We start from the raw sequence: 20181 nt of genomic DNA, 5'->3' as shown, positions 1-20181 counted from the left end.
CTTAGATGAATTTATATAGACAGGGTGCTGCAGCTTCCTTGTGAGGGACAGTGATACAAGAGATGTTTTACCCAGGTATGTCTCCAGTGAGGGGGTTGGGTTATGAAGTTTATCTGGAAGTTTAAGGAATTTGGCTCAGAGCAGGGGCTAGTTTCTATGTGTTTAACAACATGTTTGACCTTTTAGAGTTTCGGGCAACAATGCAAACAACTTTACCGGTGCGTGGAAATGTTGAAGGCCCCAGCTTGAATTTAAGGCTTCAGGGATTAAACATGAAGCTGGGCAGGTCACAGGACAGCCAGAATACAGAAAAAAAAAAAGTGGGAGGATCTGGAAGATTATATGTTCTACACTCACTCAGTTGACTGTATCATTCAGTTTTGTTTCTTTAAACAAAATGCATATGTTCATGATCTAAAATGTTTGCCAAATGGCTACTCAACATCTATACTGGGTTATATAAAGCCATTTATAACTAAACATGTCCACAATGGGGTTTTTTCTTTTTAGAGACAGGGTCTTGCTCTGACACTCAGGCTGGAGTGCAGACACATGGTCATAGCTCATTGTAACCTTGAGCTACTGGGCTTAGGCAATCCTCACAAGTATCTGGGTCTACAGACACACCACCACAACCAGTTAAATGCAACCTTAAAAATAATTTATAGACAGGGTCTCACTGTGTTACCCAGACTGGTCTCGAAACTCCTAGGCTCAAGAGATCCTCCTTCCTCAGCCTCCCAGAGCACTGGGATTACAGGTGTGAGCTGCTGTGCCCAGCCTTAATGGTTAATTTTATCTGTCAGCTTGGGTAGGTTATGGTGCTCAGAGGTTTGGTCAAACACCAGGTTCGATATTGCTGGGAAGGTATGAGATATGATTAACATTTAAATCAGTAGACTTTGAATAAAGCAGATTACCCTCCGTAGTATGGGTTGGCCTTATCCAATCAATTGAAAATTGTAAGGGAAAAGATTGAGGTCCTCTGAGAAAGTGGGGAATCTTCTCCAGGCTGTCTTCAGACTCAAGCTGTAAAGTCAACTCTTCCCTGGGTCTCCAGCCTACTGCTTTCCTGCCGATTTTGAAATTGCCAGCCTCCATAACTGTGTGAGCCAGTTTCTTAAAATAAACCTCTCTTTCTCTTTCCACATTCTATTGGTTCTGTTTCTCCAGAACTCTGGCTAATACAAAGTTCAAAACCAAACTCCTAATGCCTCACCCTTGCAAAAAAATCCTGCTGCTTGTCAACCTACTCCATTAAAGTTAGCTACCGCTAACTATAATGGACCTACGGGGACATGGAGAATGTGTGTCTTGCCAGGCTGAAGAAGCCTCAGTCTCTGAGCCCACAGGATGGCCAACCAGCCCTGGAAAAATGATCCCAGATTCTTCGAAGGAAATAGAATGCTAACATGTTTAAGCTATAGTTAGAAGGTGTTTTTCATCTTTCACAGCCACTTAATCCTTACTGCTGGGCATTTCTATTGGAGGAGCAGCAAGAGCAAAGGGCTCTTTTAGAGACACGGTCTTGCTCTGTCACCCAGGCTGGAGTGCAGTTGCATGGTCATAGCTCATTGTAACCTTGAACTACTGGGCTTAAGCAATCCTCCCAAGTAGCTGGGAGTTACTCAGACCAAAACTTTCTAGACCAACACTGACTCCTCCCATTCCATCATAGCCCACATCCCATCCAATCTATCAGCAAATCCTGGCATCTCTCCCTTCAAACTAGACACATGATCTGACCACTCCTCACCATCTTTGTTGCCCTCTCCCTGGTCTATGCCACTACTCTCTGACATCTAGACAAGTACCTCCTAATCAGCCTCTGCTTCTGCCATGGTGCTGCCATGGCCAGTTCTGCACATGGGATCAAGAGTGATTCTACAGTGTAGGTAAGGCTTTGTCATGCCTTCCTCGAAACTCTGTAATTGTTTCCCATTTCATCCAGATGGAAAAGCCAGGCCTACCAGGATTTACACGATTTGGCTACCCTTGCCTCTTCTGCAATCACTCAGCCCCTTGGCTCTGCTCCCATTCTGGATGCTCTCCAGCCCCTGGCCCTTTGCTCTTGCTGTTCCCTCCACTGCAAATGCCCAGCAGTAAGGATTAAGTGGCTGTGAAAGATGAAAAACACCTTCTAACTGTAGCTTAAACACATTAGCAGTCTATTTCCTTCAAAGAAACATCCTGGGATCATTGTTCCAGGGCTGGTTGGCCATCATGTGGGCTCAGAGACTGAGGCTTCTTCGGCGTGGCAAGACATTCATTCTCCATGTCCCCATAGGTCCAACCAGCATAGAAGAGCACAGGGCACAGGAGGAAGAGGTTAATGGAGAGGCCACTGCTGTATTCTAAGGAAGGTTCGCCAACACTTCCACTGGACACTTCTCCTGACGTTCCATTGCTCAGAATGGAATCATATGGTCATATGTTCATACCTGGCTTCAAGGGAGCCTAGGAAATGTAGTATTTACTCTGGGAAGCCATGAACCTAGCTGAGATTCAGTTCTATTCTGGAAGATGATGGGTGGAAGGATATTGTGGGGAACACTAGTACTTGCTATCTCAGCACCTTTTGGAATGACAAAGATGCACAGTGTGACTGGGGTAGATTGATATGAAACTAGATTGGAGAGGCAGGTAGGTATGGAAGGTTATTTCCAAAATGGCTGCCCAAAATCTCTCCCATTCTTGTATATTAATATCCTTCTTCCAATCAAGAGGTGGGCCTATCTTCCCTCCCCTTTGAGTCTGTGAGTCTGGGCTGACCTTATGACTTAATTTGACCAATGGCATAGACCAATGGAATGTCATGGCCTAGGCTTTAAGAATTGATTCTGGCAGTTTCCTTTGTTGCTCTCTTGAGATTCAGCGTCCAGGTAAAGAAACTTGAACTTGACCACTAAATGTGGAGAGATATGTGGAGAGGGAGCGAGCAGCCCAGGCAGACATCCCAACTGGGGCACCAGATGTGTCAGGAAAACCATGTTGGACATTTCAGCCCCAGCTGGGTTCCCAACCAAGCACAGCCATACAAGCGACCCCAGTCAATACCAAGTGGAGCAGAAGAACTAGCCAGCTGAGGCCAGCCAACCTAGAGCACCATGAGAAATAATGAATTGTTGTTGCTTCAAGCACTCAGTTTTGGGATAGTTTGTTATGCAACAATAGATAACTGGAATAACGGGCAGAATCACATGAAGGTTTATAGGCTTAGGAAAGGAGTTTGGCCTTTATTTTTAGTGTAGAGGGAAGTATTATGGGATTTTAAGCAGATGAGCTGCACAATCAGTCTGATTTATACTTTAAGAAGATCACTCTTCTACTGTGTGCAGAGAGGATTGCACGAGCTCAAGAGTGGATGCAAATGAAACCGGGAAGCTGTTAGAGTGGTCAAAGCAAGAGATGACATTGGTTACAACCAGGGTGGTTATCTCAGTAGTGTTGAGAAGTGATTCCATTTCAGAAATATGCTGGAGGAGGAGCTGATACTTATCGATTATACCAAAGGGACAAGAGAAAGCCATTAATCGAAGATAATCCTGAGAGTTTTAACCTGAGGCTGGGAAGGAGCAGGCAAGAAACCCAGGAATTCTAATTTGAATAAGTTAAGTTTGAAATGCCCATTATATTTCCAACAGCAGCTTTGAGTATTTGAGCATCAACAGGGAGGTCATTGCTGGATGTATAAACCTGAGACTCTGATTACCAAGGATCCTTCTTGCCTCTTGAAAGTTGGGTGTGTTGCTTTATCCTTGCTCTTAGAGTGGGGTCCATTTTCTCATACAAATGCAAAATATCACTGAACCCAAATATTAGACTTTTACATTAAGAAGAAAATTTAGAAAGGCACACTGTCTTTGAGACAGAGTCTCATGATTTTCTTGGCACCCGGCATGCATATCTGCTAGACTTGGGATGATTAATGGACAAGATTGTTTGTGACCCACTTATGGGCTGTTTCCTCCATTATAAAGCCTTTGAAATCTGGAAAGCTGGCTGGATTCAGTTTCAACTGGAAATGCACCATCCTTTTTTTTTGTTGTTAATCATTAAACAAAGCCCACAATGCAGTCATATCTTTAGAGGTTTTATTGTTACTAAAATATAGCACACATTACGGTATTTGTGTCTTTCATGTTTTCTGTCCTAATGGCTAGAATATCTAAGATGGGAAATAATAATGCAGAGCTGGTTAGCTCTCACTGACTTTGGTAGTTAATTTTGATCATTCAAGAGTACCTTATTTTAGATTATTCGGGACTTTTGTTGTTGTTTCTATTTCTTGCGAATAACATCCATACCGGAGGATAGCCAGAGAAAAAGAAAAGAGGAAGCAAATAACTCTTAATATTTTTTCCTTATCAAATAATCCACTAAGAAAACTTCAGGATGCGTCTTTTTTGCATAACATTGAGGAGTCTGCCATCTAACAGGAAAGTTAAGGCACATATATGAACATCGGGCACACTCCAGCAGCTGGAAGTATCATTTTTTTAAACAAAGTAAGTCTACTTTGAATGTTCTCTCCCAATGCTGCTAACTCTCCAAAGTTGAAGGGGAGCCCACTGCAGTAGACACTTTTGGTGCCCTACTCATATTCCCTTGTCTCCTCAACCTCCCATGGCTTTAGTACTATCTCATTCATGCCTGAGACTTCCTGCCTCTGGCACATGCAGCTCTCTCCCTGAGGGCTTCTCTGGCTCCAGGAGCTTGCTTGGCCCATGAGGGGCTGGCTGGAGCTACTAGGGAGTCACTACCCTCAAGAAAAACTCCCATCCAAAGAGAAGGGAATGCTGATGGATAAATACCCCTTGTCTCCACCCTGGTGGGACAATTCTGAGGTGTGTGCTACACCATCCTGCCGAATATCTAGGGGGATTGTGCCCATCGCCCACAGAGGTAACATTCTCCATAATTATTCCTTTATTGTTTTACTTCCATCCCCCAAACCCTCATTATATTTCCTGGGATCACCTCCAAATAAAATACTTGCACTCAAATTTTTGTCCGAGGCTCTGCTTTTTGCAGAACACACACTGTGACATCCCGCATCATTTGTCTTCTTCTTCAGAACCACACAATCACAATAGGGCTTTTAAACACCTGGGGAGTGGGGGAGGTGCCCACTCCTCAGTCCCAGAGGTCACTGTAGCCATTGTCTCCTGTCCAACCCAGCAAGGGCAAGAGTGCCGGGCCCAAGGAAGCCTTCATTCTTGGCAGCTCCCTTTGTCTGCAAAGGTTCCAAAAGCAGCAGAAACCAAGGCTTGGAATCAGTCAGGCAGCTGAATCATCTAAGGTTCTGCCACTTCCTGGCCCTGGACTTCAGAAACCCTGTGTCTTTGAGGGCTCCAAGGAGACTTTGTTGCTTCTCCTCCCCCAAAGCTAAAGAGTTGGGTTCCTGCCACTCTGCATCTGCACCCCCATCCCTCCCCTCTTCTCTACTCTAGGCTAAATGGGCTAGACTGAAGGCTGGCAAACTTTCCTTGCAAAGGGCCAGAGAGCAAACATTTTAGACGTTGCAGGTCATATGGTCTTTGTTAGAAATCTTTGACCCTGTTGTCATAACGCAAATGCAACTAGAGGTCATATTTAAGTGGATGAGCATGTCAGTGTTCCAATACAATTTTTTTATGGACACTGAAATTTGAATTTCATATAATTTTTATGAATCACCAAATATTTTTCTTTTAACATTTTTCCAACCACAGAAACATAAAACCCATTCTTATCTCATGAGCCATATAAAAACGGGTGAGAGACCAGATTTGGCCAGTGGAATATATAGTTTCCTGACTCGTAGACTAGACTTTCAAAAGCAAAGTTCTGTTTAGATTTTATTACCCTGCTGAACTCCCTTTTTGATGGGCATTCTTTAAACCAAATCTAATTAATGTTGGGAATGCATGGGATTTATCAAATCCTGAGGTATTATCAACAAATAAATCCTTCTAGTGCAGGGATCATGTTTCTTTGCATTTTCCTCACAGCACCTTGTATGATGGTATCCATAAATTAATTTATAACAGCACCAAAAGCAGGGAGTTTATTATTTGTTCATTTATTTTATTTTATTTTATTTTGAGACCGAGTCTCACTCTGTCACCCAAGCTGGAGTGCAATGGCATGATCTTGGCTCACTGCAACCTCCGCTTCCTGGGGTCAAGCGATTCTCCTGCCTCAGCCTCCTGAGTAGCTAGGATTACAGTCGCCCACCACCATGAGCTGCTAATTTTTTTTTTTTTTTTTAAGTAGAGACGAGGTTTCACCATGTTGGTGAGGCTGTATTATTTGTCCTTTACTGTGCTAAGTGCTGTACTGAGGGGCTCACTCACTCATTTCCTCATTTGAAGCAGAAATGATAAAAACTGTACTAATAGGTTGCCATGACAATGAAATGACATTGTGCCTTTGACAAATGCTCTTTGTTCATTGTAAAATGTCAGGTGGTTTTGTGTTCATGGTTTTTAAGTATAGGATGTGATGATCTCTACGACAATGTGGTGGTTCTACAGAGAACAGAAATTTGGAGACAGGAGAATAAATGGGTTCTGTTTTTTAATCTCCATGGTGTTGCTTTGTGACCTCAGATTTAACATTTGTACAATGGTGATAAGGTTCTCCATTTGCCTGTAACATGAAAATTAAATGAGACAGCTCACTAAATGCTATAAACATGTTAGATTTAACTTTAACATTCGGGGTCTGTGCTATGAGTGTGTGTGTGTGTGCGCGCGCGTGTGTGTGTGTGTGTGTGTGTGTGCGTGCGTGTGGTGTTTAGGCAGAAATCTAAGACGGCCCCCAATACTCTCATCTCCTTGTACATGTACTCTGAATAACCCCTTCCCATGAAGCATGGGCAGAACCGTGAATCTGATAAATTTAACTTCCTTGATAAGGTTGTATTACCTGAAATGGGGGAATTTTGCAGATGTAATTAATTTAGCAGATATAATAAGCCAAACCAGTTGACTTTGAGGTAATCAAAAGGGAGATTATCCTGGTAGGGCTGACCTAATCAAGTGGGTCCTTAAAAGGGACTGCTAGATCCTTCCTGAAAGAGGAATGCTAAAAGAGATTCTGCTGCTGGCTTTGAATGGGTAGGCTGTCATGTTGTAAAGAGGACCTATATATACGGCCTTGTGACAAGGAACTAGGCAGCTTCTAGGAGCTGAGAACTATCCTTGATCAACCAACAGCCAGCATGGGAGTGGGGATTTGAATCATATAACTGCGAATAACTGAATTCTGAAAGTAACTACTTGAACCTGGAAGTGAATCCTGAGCCTCAGATGAGAACACAGCCTAGCTGACGCTTCACTTTAGTCCTGTGAGATTCTGAGCAGAGAATCCAGCCACACTGTGCCCAGACCTTTGACCTACAGAATTGTGAGATAGTAAGTGGGTTTGCAGTAACTCTGTGGTCATTTGTTATGCAGTAATAGAAGAGGAATACAATGTGAACTTGCAATCTACATGAGGTGATAAGAATAAGTGTGTAAAAGACAAAAGTCTAGAACTAATGGCTAACAGATGTGGTCTGGGTCATAAATTCTGCATTCCATTCTGAGTAGGGAAGAATTTGGAAGGGTGTCATGGGATGGAAGCATCATAGACAAAAGATTCCTGAGATCCATCTTTTCTCGTGAAAGGAAGAAAAGAAAGCATTTTGTTAGATAAGGTGGGACTGGAGCAAGGGAAGTTTGTGCCTCCACATAGTTTGAGGTCATGAAGACAAAGACAAGCGAGTGTTTCAAGAATGGGGCAATGGTTGACTGTGTCAAACATTATTGCAGAGAGGTTTTGATGAGCATGTAGAAGAGACACATGGGATTTGGCTAGGTGAAGGTCATCCACATCTTAAGCAATGCCAATGGACACGATGGGAGTTTAACAGTGAGTTTACTTCCACATTTGTAATCCATTGATATTTGACAAGGATGCCAAGACAATTTGATTGAGAAAAAGTTTTTTCAACAGAGGCTCGGTAGATCTCTAGAACTTATGTAAAAACAAAAACAAAAACAAATGGTTCTGGGACAACTAGCTATCCATATACAAAAGAATGGCGTTCACCCTTACAGTAGATATAAAAAGAATTCATAACGGATCAAAGACCTACATGTAAGAGATAAAACTATACAACTCTTAAAAGAAAGCAGGCATAAATCTCAGTGACCATGGATGAAGCAATGGTTTCTTAAATATGACACCAAGAGCGCAAGCAACAAAAGAGAAAAATAGACAAATTGAACTTCATCAAAATTTAATTTTTTGTGTTTCAAAAGACATCATGAAGAAGGTGAAAAGACAACCCACAGAATGAGAGAAAAATTTTGCAAATTATATATCTGAAAAAGGACTAGTATCTAAAATGTGTAAAGAACTCCTACAACTCAATAATAAAAAGACAACACAATTTAAAAATGAGCAAAGGTACTGAAATATATATTTCTACAAAAAAAGATATACAACTTGCCAATAAGCACATGAAAAGATGCTTAATACCATTAAGGATCAGGGAAATGAAAGTCGAAACCATAATAAGATACCAACGACACACACACTAGGATGACTATAATAAAAAACGTAATAAGTATTGACAAATATGTAGAGAAATCAGAATCTTCATACACTGCTGGTGGAAGTGTGAAATGACGCAGCCACTTTGGGAGACAGTCTGGCAGTTCTTCAAAGAGTTAAACGTAGAGTTACCATGTGACCCAGCAATTCTACTCCTAGGTATATACCCAAGAGAAAAGAAAACATACATCCACGCAGAAACTTGTATGTGAATGTTCATAGCAACATTATTCATAATAGCCCCAAATCAGAAACAACCCAAATATCTATTAACTGATAAATGAATAAATAAAATATATAATCTTCCTTTAAAGCTTGGTATACCGAAAAATTGCAATTTGTCTCTTCAGAGGTATCTAATGAATATTACTCTATTAAACATCTTATTGAAATGAACTTTGCTAACCAATTATTAAAAGTATATCAATCTAATACATTTTTCCAAATATTTAAAATCATACCTTTATATATCATGCAAAAATAATGACATGATATTATTTTAAAATTCCTAAAAGAGTTTCTATAGAGTATGTATTAAGATGAAGAGGAGTTCTCAGCTAAAAAGGTAAACACAGCCACAAATGATCTTCAAAATACCACTCTTTGAACACTTAGGATATGCCTGGAACTGTATGTATTAAATGATTCAAAAGCTAACTTGATTCTCACAGCAGCACCATGATGTAGGTGGCATTACATCCATTCTACAGATGGAAAGCTCCAATTCTGCGGCATTAAGTAGGATGCCTGAAGTCTGCAGTTAGTGAATAGCGGAGTTAGGATCTAAGCTGTAGTCAGTGGGATCCCATATTAGACTGTTAATCGCCACACTGACTTCTACAAGTAGAAAGTTTCATCTATCTCAGCTGATCCCAGTTGTACCCATTTCCATTTTGCTTTGCACTATCATTTAATGTTACTGCAGATCCCCTTGGGAGAATTTATGCCAAATTTATCATCTGGGTTCTCTTTAATCTGACAGCTGCCACCTTTCCTAAGTGGATATTTCTGCTATTTTTCCCGGGTGTGTCATTTCCTGTCCCTTGTGAGAGGCTCTCTCTTAAGTTACTCTTGTATTGTTTCAAATCATTTTCTGTTGCAGACTTGGAGAGTTGGCATGGAAAATGCTAGAAGGGAAGAATAAAGAGAGTCTATTCCACATCCAACTCTGCCTCCCTCACTCAGCACAGGCTTTTGAGAGGAGTAGAATAGTTTCCTTGTGGAGCAGCAAAGCCTGCTGAATTAATTTTATGCTCAAAACTCTTCTAAGTAATTATGCCTCTTCGATGGTTTCCACTAGGCAACAGGCTTCAGAAGTAAACTTTGTTATTTTGGCATCATCCCTATTGGTCTTCTGAATGTGTATATGTATTTTGGTATACTAAATTATATTTTATTCCCCCCCATTCTCTTTATACCATGAGCATATATCTATTGCTATATTTTTAAAACATGGGTTTAATTGAGAATTATACATGCAACAGAAGACACAAATCTTAGGTGTATTCCCTGGTTCCCTGATCAATGTTTACCTGTATAAACACCCATGTAACCTCCACGCAGCGTAAGTTATAGACCAGCAGTTCTCAAAATCTTTGGCCTCAGGGATTCCTTAACACTCTTAATATTTTTAAAAAACTCAGAGTTTGTTTATGTGAATTATATCTGTAAGCATTACTATGTTAAAAATTTGAAACAGGAATTTCAAAATATTTCTCAATTCAATAAAAATAACAAAACTGTCACTTGTTAATATATAACCAATATTGTACTATTACAATAACTTTTTTGTGAAACATAACTATATTTTCTAAAAGTTGGTGGGAGGAGTGGCATTGTTTTACATTGTTGCAAATGTCTTTAACGTATGGCTTTACAGAAGTCATCTGAGTTCTAATGTCTTTTTCTTCATTCGGTCTGTTGTGATATGTCATTTTCACTGCAGTATATGAAGAAATCTGGCCTCCCACAGAGACGGATTTGGAAACAAGAGGACTATACAGACCCTCTGACAGTCTCCTGGGGGACACAACGGCTTGCCAAGGGATCCTTGATACACACTTCGAGAACCACTTGCATAGACCATCACCATCATCCTGGAAGGTTTTTTCAGAGAGGACCACTACTCTGACTTCCTTCAAGATTAGCATTGCCTTTCATTGATCTTCATGTATGTGGAATCATAAGGTAAGTACTTTCATGTGTTCTACCGTGTGAATATACTAAATTTCATCAATGCATCCTCCTATTGGTACACATCTGATTTGTTTCTAGCTTTTTATTATTATGAATAAAGAACATGCTTTTTGATGAACACATACACAATATACTCATTTCTTTTTTTCTTTTTTCTTCCTCTTTTTTAAGATGGGGTCTCGTTATGTATTGCACGCTGGGGTGTGGTGGCTATTCTTGGGTGCGATCATAGAACACTACTTTGTACTCTGGGATTAAAGAGGAGGCATAGCCTTGACTTATATCCTCAGCCTCCCAAGTAGCTTGGACTGCAGGTGTGTATCACCATGCCTGGCTTACACTCATTACTCTTAGAGTGTAATTGCTGGGACATAAGATTGGCAGATGTTTAGCTTAATAGACTTCCAAGCCTTAGAAAATATTTTTACTTTGCTGAATTTTATTTCAGCATATATTATTTAGCATAATATACTTTTAAATTATTCTAAATATATTTAAATACATTCCTCTTATTAATATCTAATATATGCTCCTATATTTTTCTTTTAAGAATTTTGCTTTAAAATCAGTGTAACTACTCAATACCATATAGTTCCATTGCTAGACTATTGCATTTAAAAAAATCTGTGTCCCATATTTTATGCAATTGGACAAAGTAATGTGGTAAAGTAATTCCCCATTTATCTGCAATTTTAGGACCCATAACTCAAACAGACCAGTCCGAAAGCAGCTACTTAATATTAGCATCCAAGACTGTGGCAGGATGTCATTTGAGTGACCAGGGAGCCCAAAGGAAAAAGAGAGAAGGTTTAAAAGCAAACCAAAAAAATGAAAAAACAGGGAGGGGGAGGGAGAAAGTCGAAGAAGAAAGAGTAGGAGGAGGAGGAAGAAGAAGGAGGAGGAGGAGGATGAGGAGGAGGAGGTGTTTGTCAAATGACAAAGTTAGTTGAAATCATCAGCAGTCCAGCTTAGAGGAAGTGAACAGCAGACCCTCAGAAGGTTACAAATAAAAAGAAACCTGAGACATCAAACATGAGGCTTAGCAGCTGGAATCACTCCCTGAGAAAACCATGTTCCATGCCTATAGGTGATTCCAGTGGCATTTGAAAGCTGCAGTCTCTGGGACTTTGAAATGAGACTGCTTTATCATCTTCCTGTTCCCAGAGCTTGGCTGTATCAGTTAGTTATGGCCACATAACAAAAAATACCAAAACTCAGTGGCTCAAATCAACATCCATTTCCTATTTCTCATATGGTCATAGGTTGGCTGGGTGTTGCCATGGCTCTGGGAAAGGCATGGCTGATCTCAGCTGCAGGCTCACACATCTATTGTCAGCTGGTAAAACGAGCGAGATAACTCCACTCTCTGCAAGTCGCCCATACCCGCCAGCAGGCCAGCCTTCTCATGTGCTCTCACGGCAGTGTCAGAGAGTCAAAGTGAAGAAACAAAAATGTGCCTCCACTCGTGTCCAGTTTGCTGCTACAGCTTGAGTGTTCCTTATCCAAAATGCTTGGGACCAGAAGTGTTTCAGATTTCGGTTGTTTTTAGATTTTGGAATATCTGCATATACATAATATCTTGGGGATGGGATCCAAGTCCAAACACAAAATCTATTTATGTGTCATTACACTGTATACACATAGCCTTAGGGTAATTTTATACACTGTTCTAAATAATTTTGTGCATAAAAAATTGGGGCCATTAATGCCACCCATCTACCTTATGAATATCGCCTAAAGCTAAAACTGTTGATAAGTTTTTAAAATAGAGTGCATTACTGGTAAAAAAAACAAGTTGAAGGGCTGGATGCGGTGGCTCATGCCTGTAATCCCAGCACTTTGGGAGGCCAAGGCAGGCAGATTGCCTGAGGTCAGGAGTTTGAGACCAGCCTGGTCAACATGGTGAAACCCCATCTCCACTAAAAATACAAAAATTAGCCAGGCATGGTGGTGCGCACCTGTAATCCTAGCTACTCAGGAGGTTGAGGCAGGAGAATCACTTGAACCCAGGAGGCAGAGGTTGCAGTGAGCCGACACGGTGCCACTGCACTCCAGCCTGGGCGACAGAGTCACTCTGTCTCAAAAAAAAGAAAAAGTTGGAAGTGTGTAACAGTGAAACACTAAAAGAACTAACATAACTGACCCCATTTTTGTTTAAGGGGCCTTTTCCTGTTCCTGCACATAGGCTAGGCTAATTTGGGCACACAGATAAAATACAAAAATAGCAATTTTGTATTTATACTCTGGGATTAGAGAGAGCATGTCAGCAAATATGTTTTGTTAAAGATTTATAGGAACATTGTGACTTGGCTAAAGACAAAGAAGTTTCCAACCTCCTCAGACCCTTGTTGGCACTCAAATGTCTGCAGTTGTCAGTCACCTCTTGATCCCAACTCCTCCCGTTCCCATCACCCTTAACATAAAGAGTCTGAAATGAGTACTGACCAAAGATGGTACTTTAGGACGCTAGTCCACCATCTTCTCAGTTTTCTGGCTCTTTGAACTAAAGTCACCTTCCTTGTTCCAACTCTTTGTCTCTCTACTTACTGGCTGTTGTGTGGTGAGCAGAATGAGTTGGAACTGGGTTACAAGGGTAGAGAGGTTAAGAGTGGTTTTCCAATAAATATTTAATCCATGAACAAATAAAGTTAGTTCAATGCTGAAGAAATGTCTAATATAACCATTTATATGGCTACTTGATGTAGTAGAAGTGAATTCATAATACAGGGGTACAGTCTGTAGGGTTCAATATGCTGTGCTATAACAAATACCACACCCTAACAAAATACCAAGATTTGTCTAAGGAAAAACAAAAGATAGCAGTGTTAAAAGCTGCATGTGAATTTTGAGAAAATCCATGAATTGCTTGAAAAGGGTAAACAATTTTGATGGATCAGTATAACATTTCCTCATTCACATTATATGATATCAAAGTTCCGAAATGACAGATGGTCAAATCCTTTTTCTGTCTGTTTTGCTTTTGGTACATTCTGATTCATCTAAAGCTATTGAGTCCTGATGCAAGTGATTAGGTATACAATATTAAATTGGCCTTCCTTGGAAATTTTTCCTAATTTTATTGTGCTGGACACTCAAAAATTTCCAGGATGAAGTACTTCAGAAATTGCCCCTTACCCTGAACTTCCAAGAAGGTAATGCTAGGAGAGGAAAGGAGTGGAAAAGGCACAGCATCATTTATCACGATAAGTACAGTGTAGACATCCATTTTTTAATGTAAAAGCAATGATGCTGCTATTTTAACCATCTCCCTACTTCCCCCACCCACCTAATATTTTTTCATTATTCTAACCTATGGAGCAGAACGTTTTCCACAAAATATTATTAAAGAAGATGGCTCATAAATATTCATCCCAGAGGTACCACCAGATTTATTATGATATTAAAGATGCAATTAAAATATGTGCTTGAGATTCTGTTCAATGTCAAGCATCAAAGAAAAGTTGTAGAAATGTGTGGCCTTCTGTTAGATTTGCACAAGTGATGAAGAAGGAGAAGCTATTTAGAGTTTTGAACGAGGCATCCCTAAGATAACCTCAGCAATAAAATAATAGGGGTATTCCTTCTTCACTCTCCATAATCTCTTAATGTTGATGGATCCACACTGTTAGATCCCTGATGGCCACTGTGATCACTGCACTGTTTTAAAAGTATGCTAACAATAAGTATTGAGAAAAATTATTTTTCTTGGAATTGAAAAGACACTTTGCAAAAAAGCTTCTTTTAGGTTTTCATTGTTTTCAAAGGCATTTCCTGCCCAAGAGGCTATACAGATGGTTATTTTACTTCATAGAAAATAACTTAGTAATTCGATATCTAGTGACTACCTCTTCTTTGAAGAGCAACTGAACAAAGTCTGAAAAGAAATTAGTCAGGACTGGTGGAAAAGTCTTATGCTTAAATAGCTTTTAAAGTATAAATGGATAAATGAAAAAGGGCAGGTTACTTCTTGCTTGGGAGAATGAGAACTTTTCAGAAATGGCATTTTTGGAAGTTGCTTTTCAAGACTTAATAGAACATTATTATGTAATGTGGCTAGAAAAGATGTGTACTATGTGTATGTGAACAAAGACTAGTTATAAATTCATATTGACTAAAATGAGTAGGCATGTTGGGGGCAGAAAATGAATGCTGTTATCCCTAATTTCAACATTATTCTTTAGGCAGTAGACAGGAATTCTGCATTTACAAGCAGAATGGTAATATGATTGCAGGTGTCATTTGGGAAGATTAATCTCTGTGTAAAAGGGATTTGGAGGGCAAAGAAATTGAACAGCAAGTTTAAAATTCTGAACGTTGAGTTATAAGGAAGGATAAGAAAGTTTCCAAGACAGGACAGAATTCGTAGGTTTTATGAACAGATTGGGTGCTGGAGGAAATGAGATGGAGCAGAAAAAGATGGCCACAAGGTTTAGCACTGGTTATGGACTATTAAAATATGTGGGGAGGACAGATGGAGAAAGAGTCTCTATTTTTTTAATTAATCACATACAATGTGCACATGGCCGCCTATTTAACTATTGACAATCTGAGAGGGAGAGTCAGAGCTTCGGGAAAGAAAGGTAAAGGCTAGAATTATAGATTTGAGAATTACATGCAAAGAAGTAGAAATCAAAGGCATGTGATTGAAAGAAACAGCTAAAGGAAACAAGATTCTTCAAATAAAGACGGTGAAAGATAGATTTCTTCCCCTTTTTGAATTGCTTTCCAGGAAGCTCATTGCTAAATTTGAAACTCAGTTGCAGAATGGTTCCTTTTTGGAACCATTTTTCAGTTCCACAAAACCAGTTTCAGTTTTGTGATAAAATGATTCTCTTGTGTCCTATCTTTAAAATTTCCTCTCCTCTTTAAGGCTTAGGGTTGAGGAGTTTGTATACTACTTTTGGAATACTACATATTTCATGGATTTCAAGATGTATGTATTTTTCACATTTTAACATCTCTGAAATTGGGATGTGCCTTCACAATCACCGGATAGGGTATTATAGTTTAATTGGCAGTGTGTTTCATTTTGTGTGGTATATAAAATAATGGTATATGCTATAATCAATAATGCCTTCAATTTGATGAAAGATGGTACTTTCTGATGTGTTTCCCTATCTTGGTAACCTGGCTCTTTTTCCATGAAGCCTTTTATTCCCCCAAAATGTGAAGAGCAACCTACTTAGGAAAAGAGAAGTATAGTACTGTATGGGTATTCCATCAGTCAGGAATGGGAGTTGAATATCTTTTCTGGGCTGAAAGAAAGAATAAAGGTAAGAATTGAGACTCAAGTGCCCTGGCTCCCAAATAAGAACAAAAAGTTCTGATGGTGGGAGAAGCAAGATGTAGTAGAAACCCAGATAGTCTTGGGGCAGTATAAAGCTTGCTTGCTTCTTGCTTTTTGGGGCATTGCTCTGGAACATTTCAAGCCTCCTGGATTTAGAAAACTCTGTGGTATTGAAACTACATGGCCATAGTAGCTGACAAATGACCAAAGTAGTGTTTTGATGGATGGACCTGAGACAGCATCTTTGGTTCCTGCACAGCCCCCAAAGACCTGGAAGTTCTGCATATCCCAGAAGAATGCTGGAATAAACTGATACCAGAATGAGGACTTGGCTGAGCAGGGACTTTGAACCACTGGGGTGGAAAGGCCCACTTTGCAAAGCTGCAGTAGAGTGCAGTTAGGACCTGTCCAACAATGGGGAAACCAGACGCTCCTACCAATTGCCAGGTGGACACGTGAGCTTCCCTCATACCCAGATGCCATCTGGGGAAAAAAGCAAGATCTCCTGAATGGGGAGGGATCTCTAACAGGGGATTTGACTCTCAAGTAACTAAACATGTCCCTGAAAATGTTTTTTTTTTAAAAAAAACAAAACTGGAAGACACTGAGTTACTTTAATTGGCTATTAATTTTTCTTCATAATAAGGGATAATGCAAGGTTTGAGTGCAATATGAACTTACAATAGCAGGTAACACATGCTTTTGTTGCACATTTGAGTTGTGTGTACATTTTAATCCTACTACAATGGATTAATGGTATGATGTCTCAAATACTAAAAGTAACCTGGATTAAAGAAAAAAAAACTGGTTCCATATATAACACTGGAAAATATAAATGCTTATGGTGGCCTAGGAGGATGAAAAGCCAGGGAAGAAATAAGAAAAATGGAAAAACTAGTAGTACCTCTCCAAAGCAGAAACAAGAGGAGGCAAGTGATGAATTCAGTCAAGTGTTACAGAATGGTGAGCATAGTTGAGCTCTTGGATTTGATTTGATTTGATGATGAGAAGCCACTCAGAATCTTTGAAAATTGGCAATCCAAATGTGGTGATATTTTATTAACCATAATTTTTCATGAGATGTTAGTGCCAAAAGATATGTAGTCTAACTCCACTGTTTTACAGATAAGGAAACTAAGAACAAGAGATATTTTACAGAATCCACTTCAAATCATAAATAGGAGAAAAACAAGTCTATTACATCTGAAGTCAACTAGAATCTGCATGTTTTGCATCATTTGGGTGAAAAACATGCTGAGGGTATTAATAAGCCCCCTTTGAAAATAACGATGATATCATGTATATGAAAAAGGCAAAACATTTGCTAGAATGTGTCTTGGGAGCAAATACTCTTGACGAGTGTTATGCGTGTTTTAATTTTTTATTAGAGAAGTTGGAAGTTTAATTTCAATATTGATGGTATCATCATTTTCTCCGCTTTGTTCAGAGGAACACACAGAATCAATTTTTACAAGCATATACAACAATTCATTTGGTGCTGTGCCCTAAAATCAGTAATCTGATTAGTTCTAGACTACCGGGTTTCCATGCGCTCCTCTTGGCTTTGGTGGCATGGCTCAATTCCCAGCGGAATACTTTTTCATGCACTGTCTGCAACTCAACTACAGCAGGCTTAAAGACCATGCAGATTAACACTGTAGCAAATTGTTTTGATATTTAACAGACATAAAAAGGTCATTTCCTGATATGAAATTCTGAAAATCTGCATAAATATTTTTGTGTAAAATTAAATTAGTTATGTATTTTTTTCAAACTAGAACTTGAAGTATCAAGAATGCCCACATAATTCATATACATATATATATAGAGAGAGGGTTTTTCATTATGCTAAAAGTCTTGATAGTCAAATTGTATTCTGTGCCATACATTTATTTAACCAGTATTTATTTGGCATTAGGTTAACTGTGTATGGATTAGTCTTTATTGGTGCTTGTGTATCATGCAAACATAGTTCTAGTATTCCTGTTTACTAATCTTGTCATGTGGCAATACTTAGATGATTTTGCTCTCTAACAGTGTGAATTAAAGAGTATAAATACTTTATACATGGTCACATTTACAAACGTTTGCCAATAACCACTTCACAATCTTTATGGTGTGAATTATAATATCCGGAATCTGCAGAAACAATTCCTATAAAGCAATGTCAGATGTAAACTTTCTTAAATGTGCCTAACACAGTTCTCCTTTGAGTAATGATGAGTTTTGGCACACATACACTGCTCTGTTTTTCTATTGTTCTAACAATTTCCACAACTTTTACAGGAAATTAGCCTCTGATGGCATGGTAGAGACATGGCACTTACTGATGAGGTAACTTAGATGTAGAAAAATTTTGCAAAATTATTTGTCTAGCAGACCACCACTTCTGCTAATAAACTTGTAGACAGAGTTGTCTTTTCCTAGTGCATGCACTTGCTATGAAATTGCTAATGCACTGTTTTTTGTTTTTGTTTTTTGCTGCAGTTCAAACATGTCCTAAGGCATCACAAAGGAGAGTTGTTCACACCAAGCTCATTTACTTGTGATGGTATTTTATAGCAAACATGTTTAAGTTGTATTAACAATGGTTGAACTCTGCCTTACTGGAATAGTAAATTTTTGTGGATTTGTAGCTATTTTTGTTTGGCCAAGGAAATGCAATACTCAAGCTGTTAAATAGAAGTCAGTCAGACATTCCAAGTCTCTCTGGTTTCAGATATCATCTTGTTTACACATAAAGGAAACAAAATAAACAGCTTTCATCCATGGAGTTTGTGTTCAGAAGTTTGTGAGTGAGTCTTTTGATGCTTTGTGGGTTTGCTGCTTCAGTTTGCATTTTGGAGTTTCATACTACTGTTGCTGGTCTGCGGTCCATCTCGGCTTCCAATTTCACCATCTGCTGCATCTCCTTCGCCTATAACATCAGAAACATGGCCTTACGTGTGTTGAAATCCTTATCTGAAGGCACTTAACAACCCTGGCCTCTCTTCTCCCATAAATATGATCCTGTCACCACATCCTTGCTACTCAAAATATGGTCCATGTACAAGCAGCATCAGCATTGCCTGGGACCTTCTTAGAAACGTAGAATCTTGGAGTCTACCCCAGATCTATTGAATCAGTTAAAATCTTCATTTTAACAAGATCTCCAGGAAGTTTTTATACACATTAAATTTTGGGGACTGGTTTACACAGTGCCAGGAGAACCACTTGAGAAGAGGGTAGACCACTTGCTTTATCTTTAGACTATACCACAAACTGTTTGATTTAGTTTCTACAGATTGACACGTTGCTTTGACTGTGTGTAGATAATTTTATCACATTTAGAATAAGTATTGCTTATGTACAACTTATTTCCTAAATAGCCTGAAATTTAGTTAAAAGTAATTCCCTAAAAATCTAATTGATAGAGAAGTTCAGGTGAGAGCATATTACATTGGATTGGCTGGAGTCTTCTGTAAACGGAATGTTACAGGAACATGCAGGCTTTCAGGAATCTTATTGTGCAAACTCTATCCCTGTGGGCTCTTACTTCTCTAGGGTACTTTTTATGGACTACCAGGAAGTAAGCAATGGTGAATTCAACCTCATGAGTTCAGATTGTCACTAAGAAAACCAGCTAATTCGAGAAGAGGAAAGGGGATATGATGGGGGCAGTGTCTGGTGAGAAATACTTGCTTGGAAACATAGGAAAAAATCAAATAGTACATTTCGACTTTTATTATCCAACTGGTAGCCTGGATGCTTTGGCCCAACCCAATGCACGTATCTTTTGAGGAATAAGGATTGCCCATTTCTTTTTTTTAGTGACATGCTGCTTTGAAATAAAGGACATTTGAAAATAGAAACATGGACCTATGAAGATATAAATCGGATGAAGATTCTGAAGTGCCCTGATGTTACTATTTATGTCTGCTTAGATATTCCAACTAAATGGAAGGTCACTGGGAGGGGATTTGGTCAACTCTGTAGATTATATGAGAAGCATCTTCCAAATGAATTCTTGTGACAAAATTAATTTAACCCACAGACTATACTGCTATTTCCTTCTTCTTCTTTCTTCTATATTTTGGCGTTAAGTTTCATTTTGGTGAGGATGGATATAATAA

The 20181-nt window shown here is 39.3% G+C and overlaps 1 protein-coding gene across 16 annotated transcripts in view; it reads right to left on the bottom strand.

Annotated features, from left to right (window-relative positions):
- Positions 1 to 17431: 17431 nt before the first annotated feature.
- The window catches only part of PLCB4 (phospholipase C beta 4), a 411551-nt gene continuing 408801 nt past the window's right edge, over positions 17432 to 20181 (bottom strand). For all 16 annotated transcript variants that reach the window (XM_055373250.2, XM_055373236.2, XM_055373235.2 and 13 more), the window contains one exon: positions 17432 to 18986. In XM_055373250.2, coding sequence (XP_055229225.1) covers positions 18962 to 18986 — 25 coding nt within the window. In that variant the 3' untranslated portion in view covers positions 17432 to 18961. The remainder of the gene's footprint in view (positions 18987 to 20181) is intronic.

The sequence above is a fragment of the Gorilla gorilla genome, chromosome 21, assembly GCF_029281585.2.
Source record: "Gorilla gorilla gorilla isolate KB3781 chromosome 21, NHGRI_mGorGor1-v2.1_pri, whole genome shotgun sequence".
In the NCBI taxonomy this organism is placed as follows: domain Eukaryota; kingdom Metazoa; phylum Chordata; class Mammalia; order Primates; family Hominidae; genus Gorilla; species Gorilla gorilla.
The sequence above is the reverse complement of the archived record's forward strand: the minus strand, read 5'-3'. Positions and strand labels throughout refer to the sequence as shown.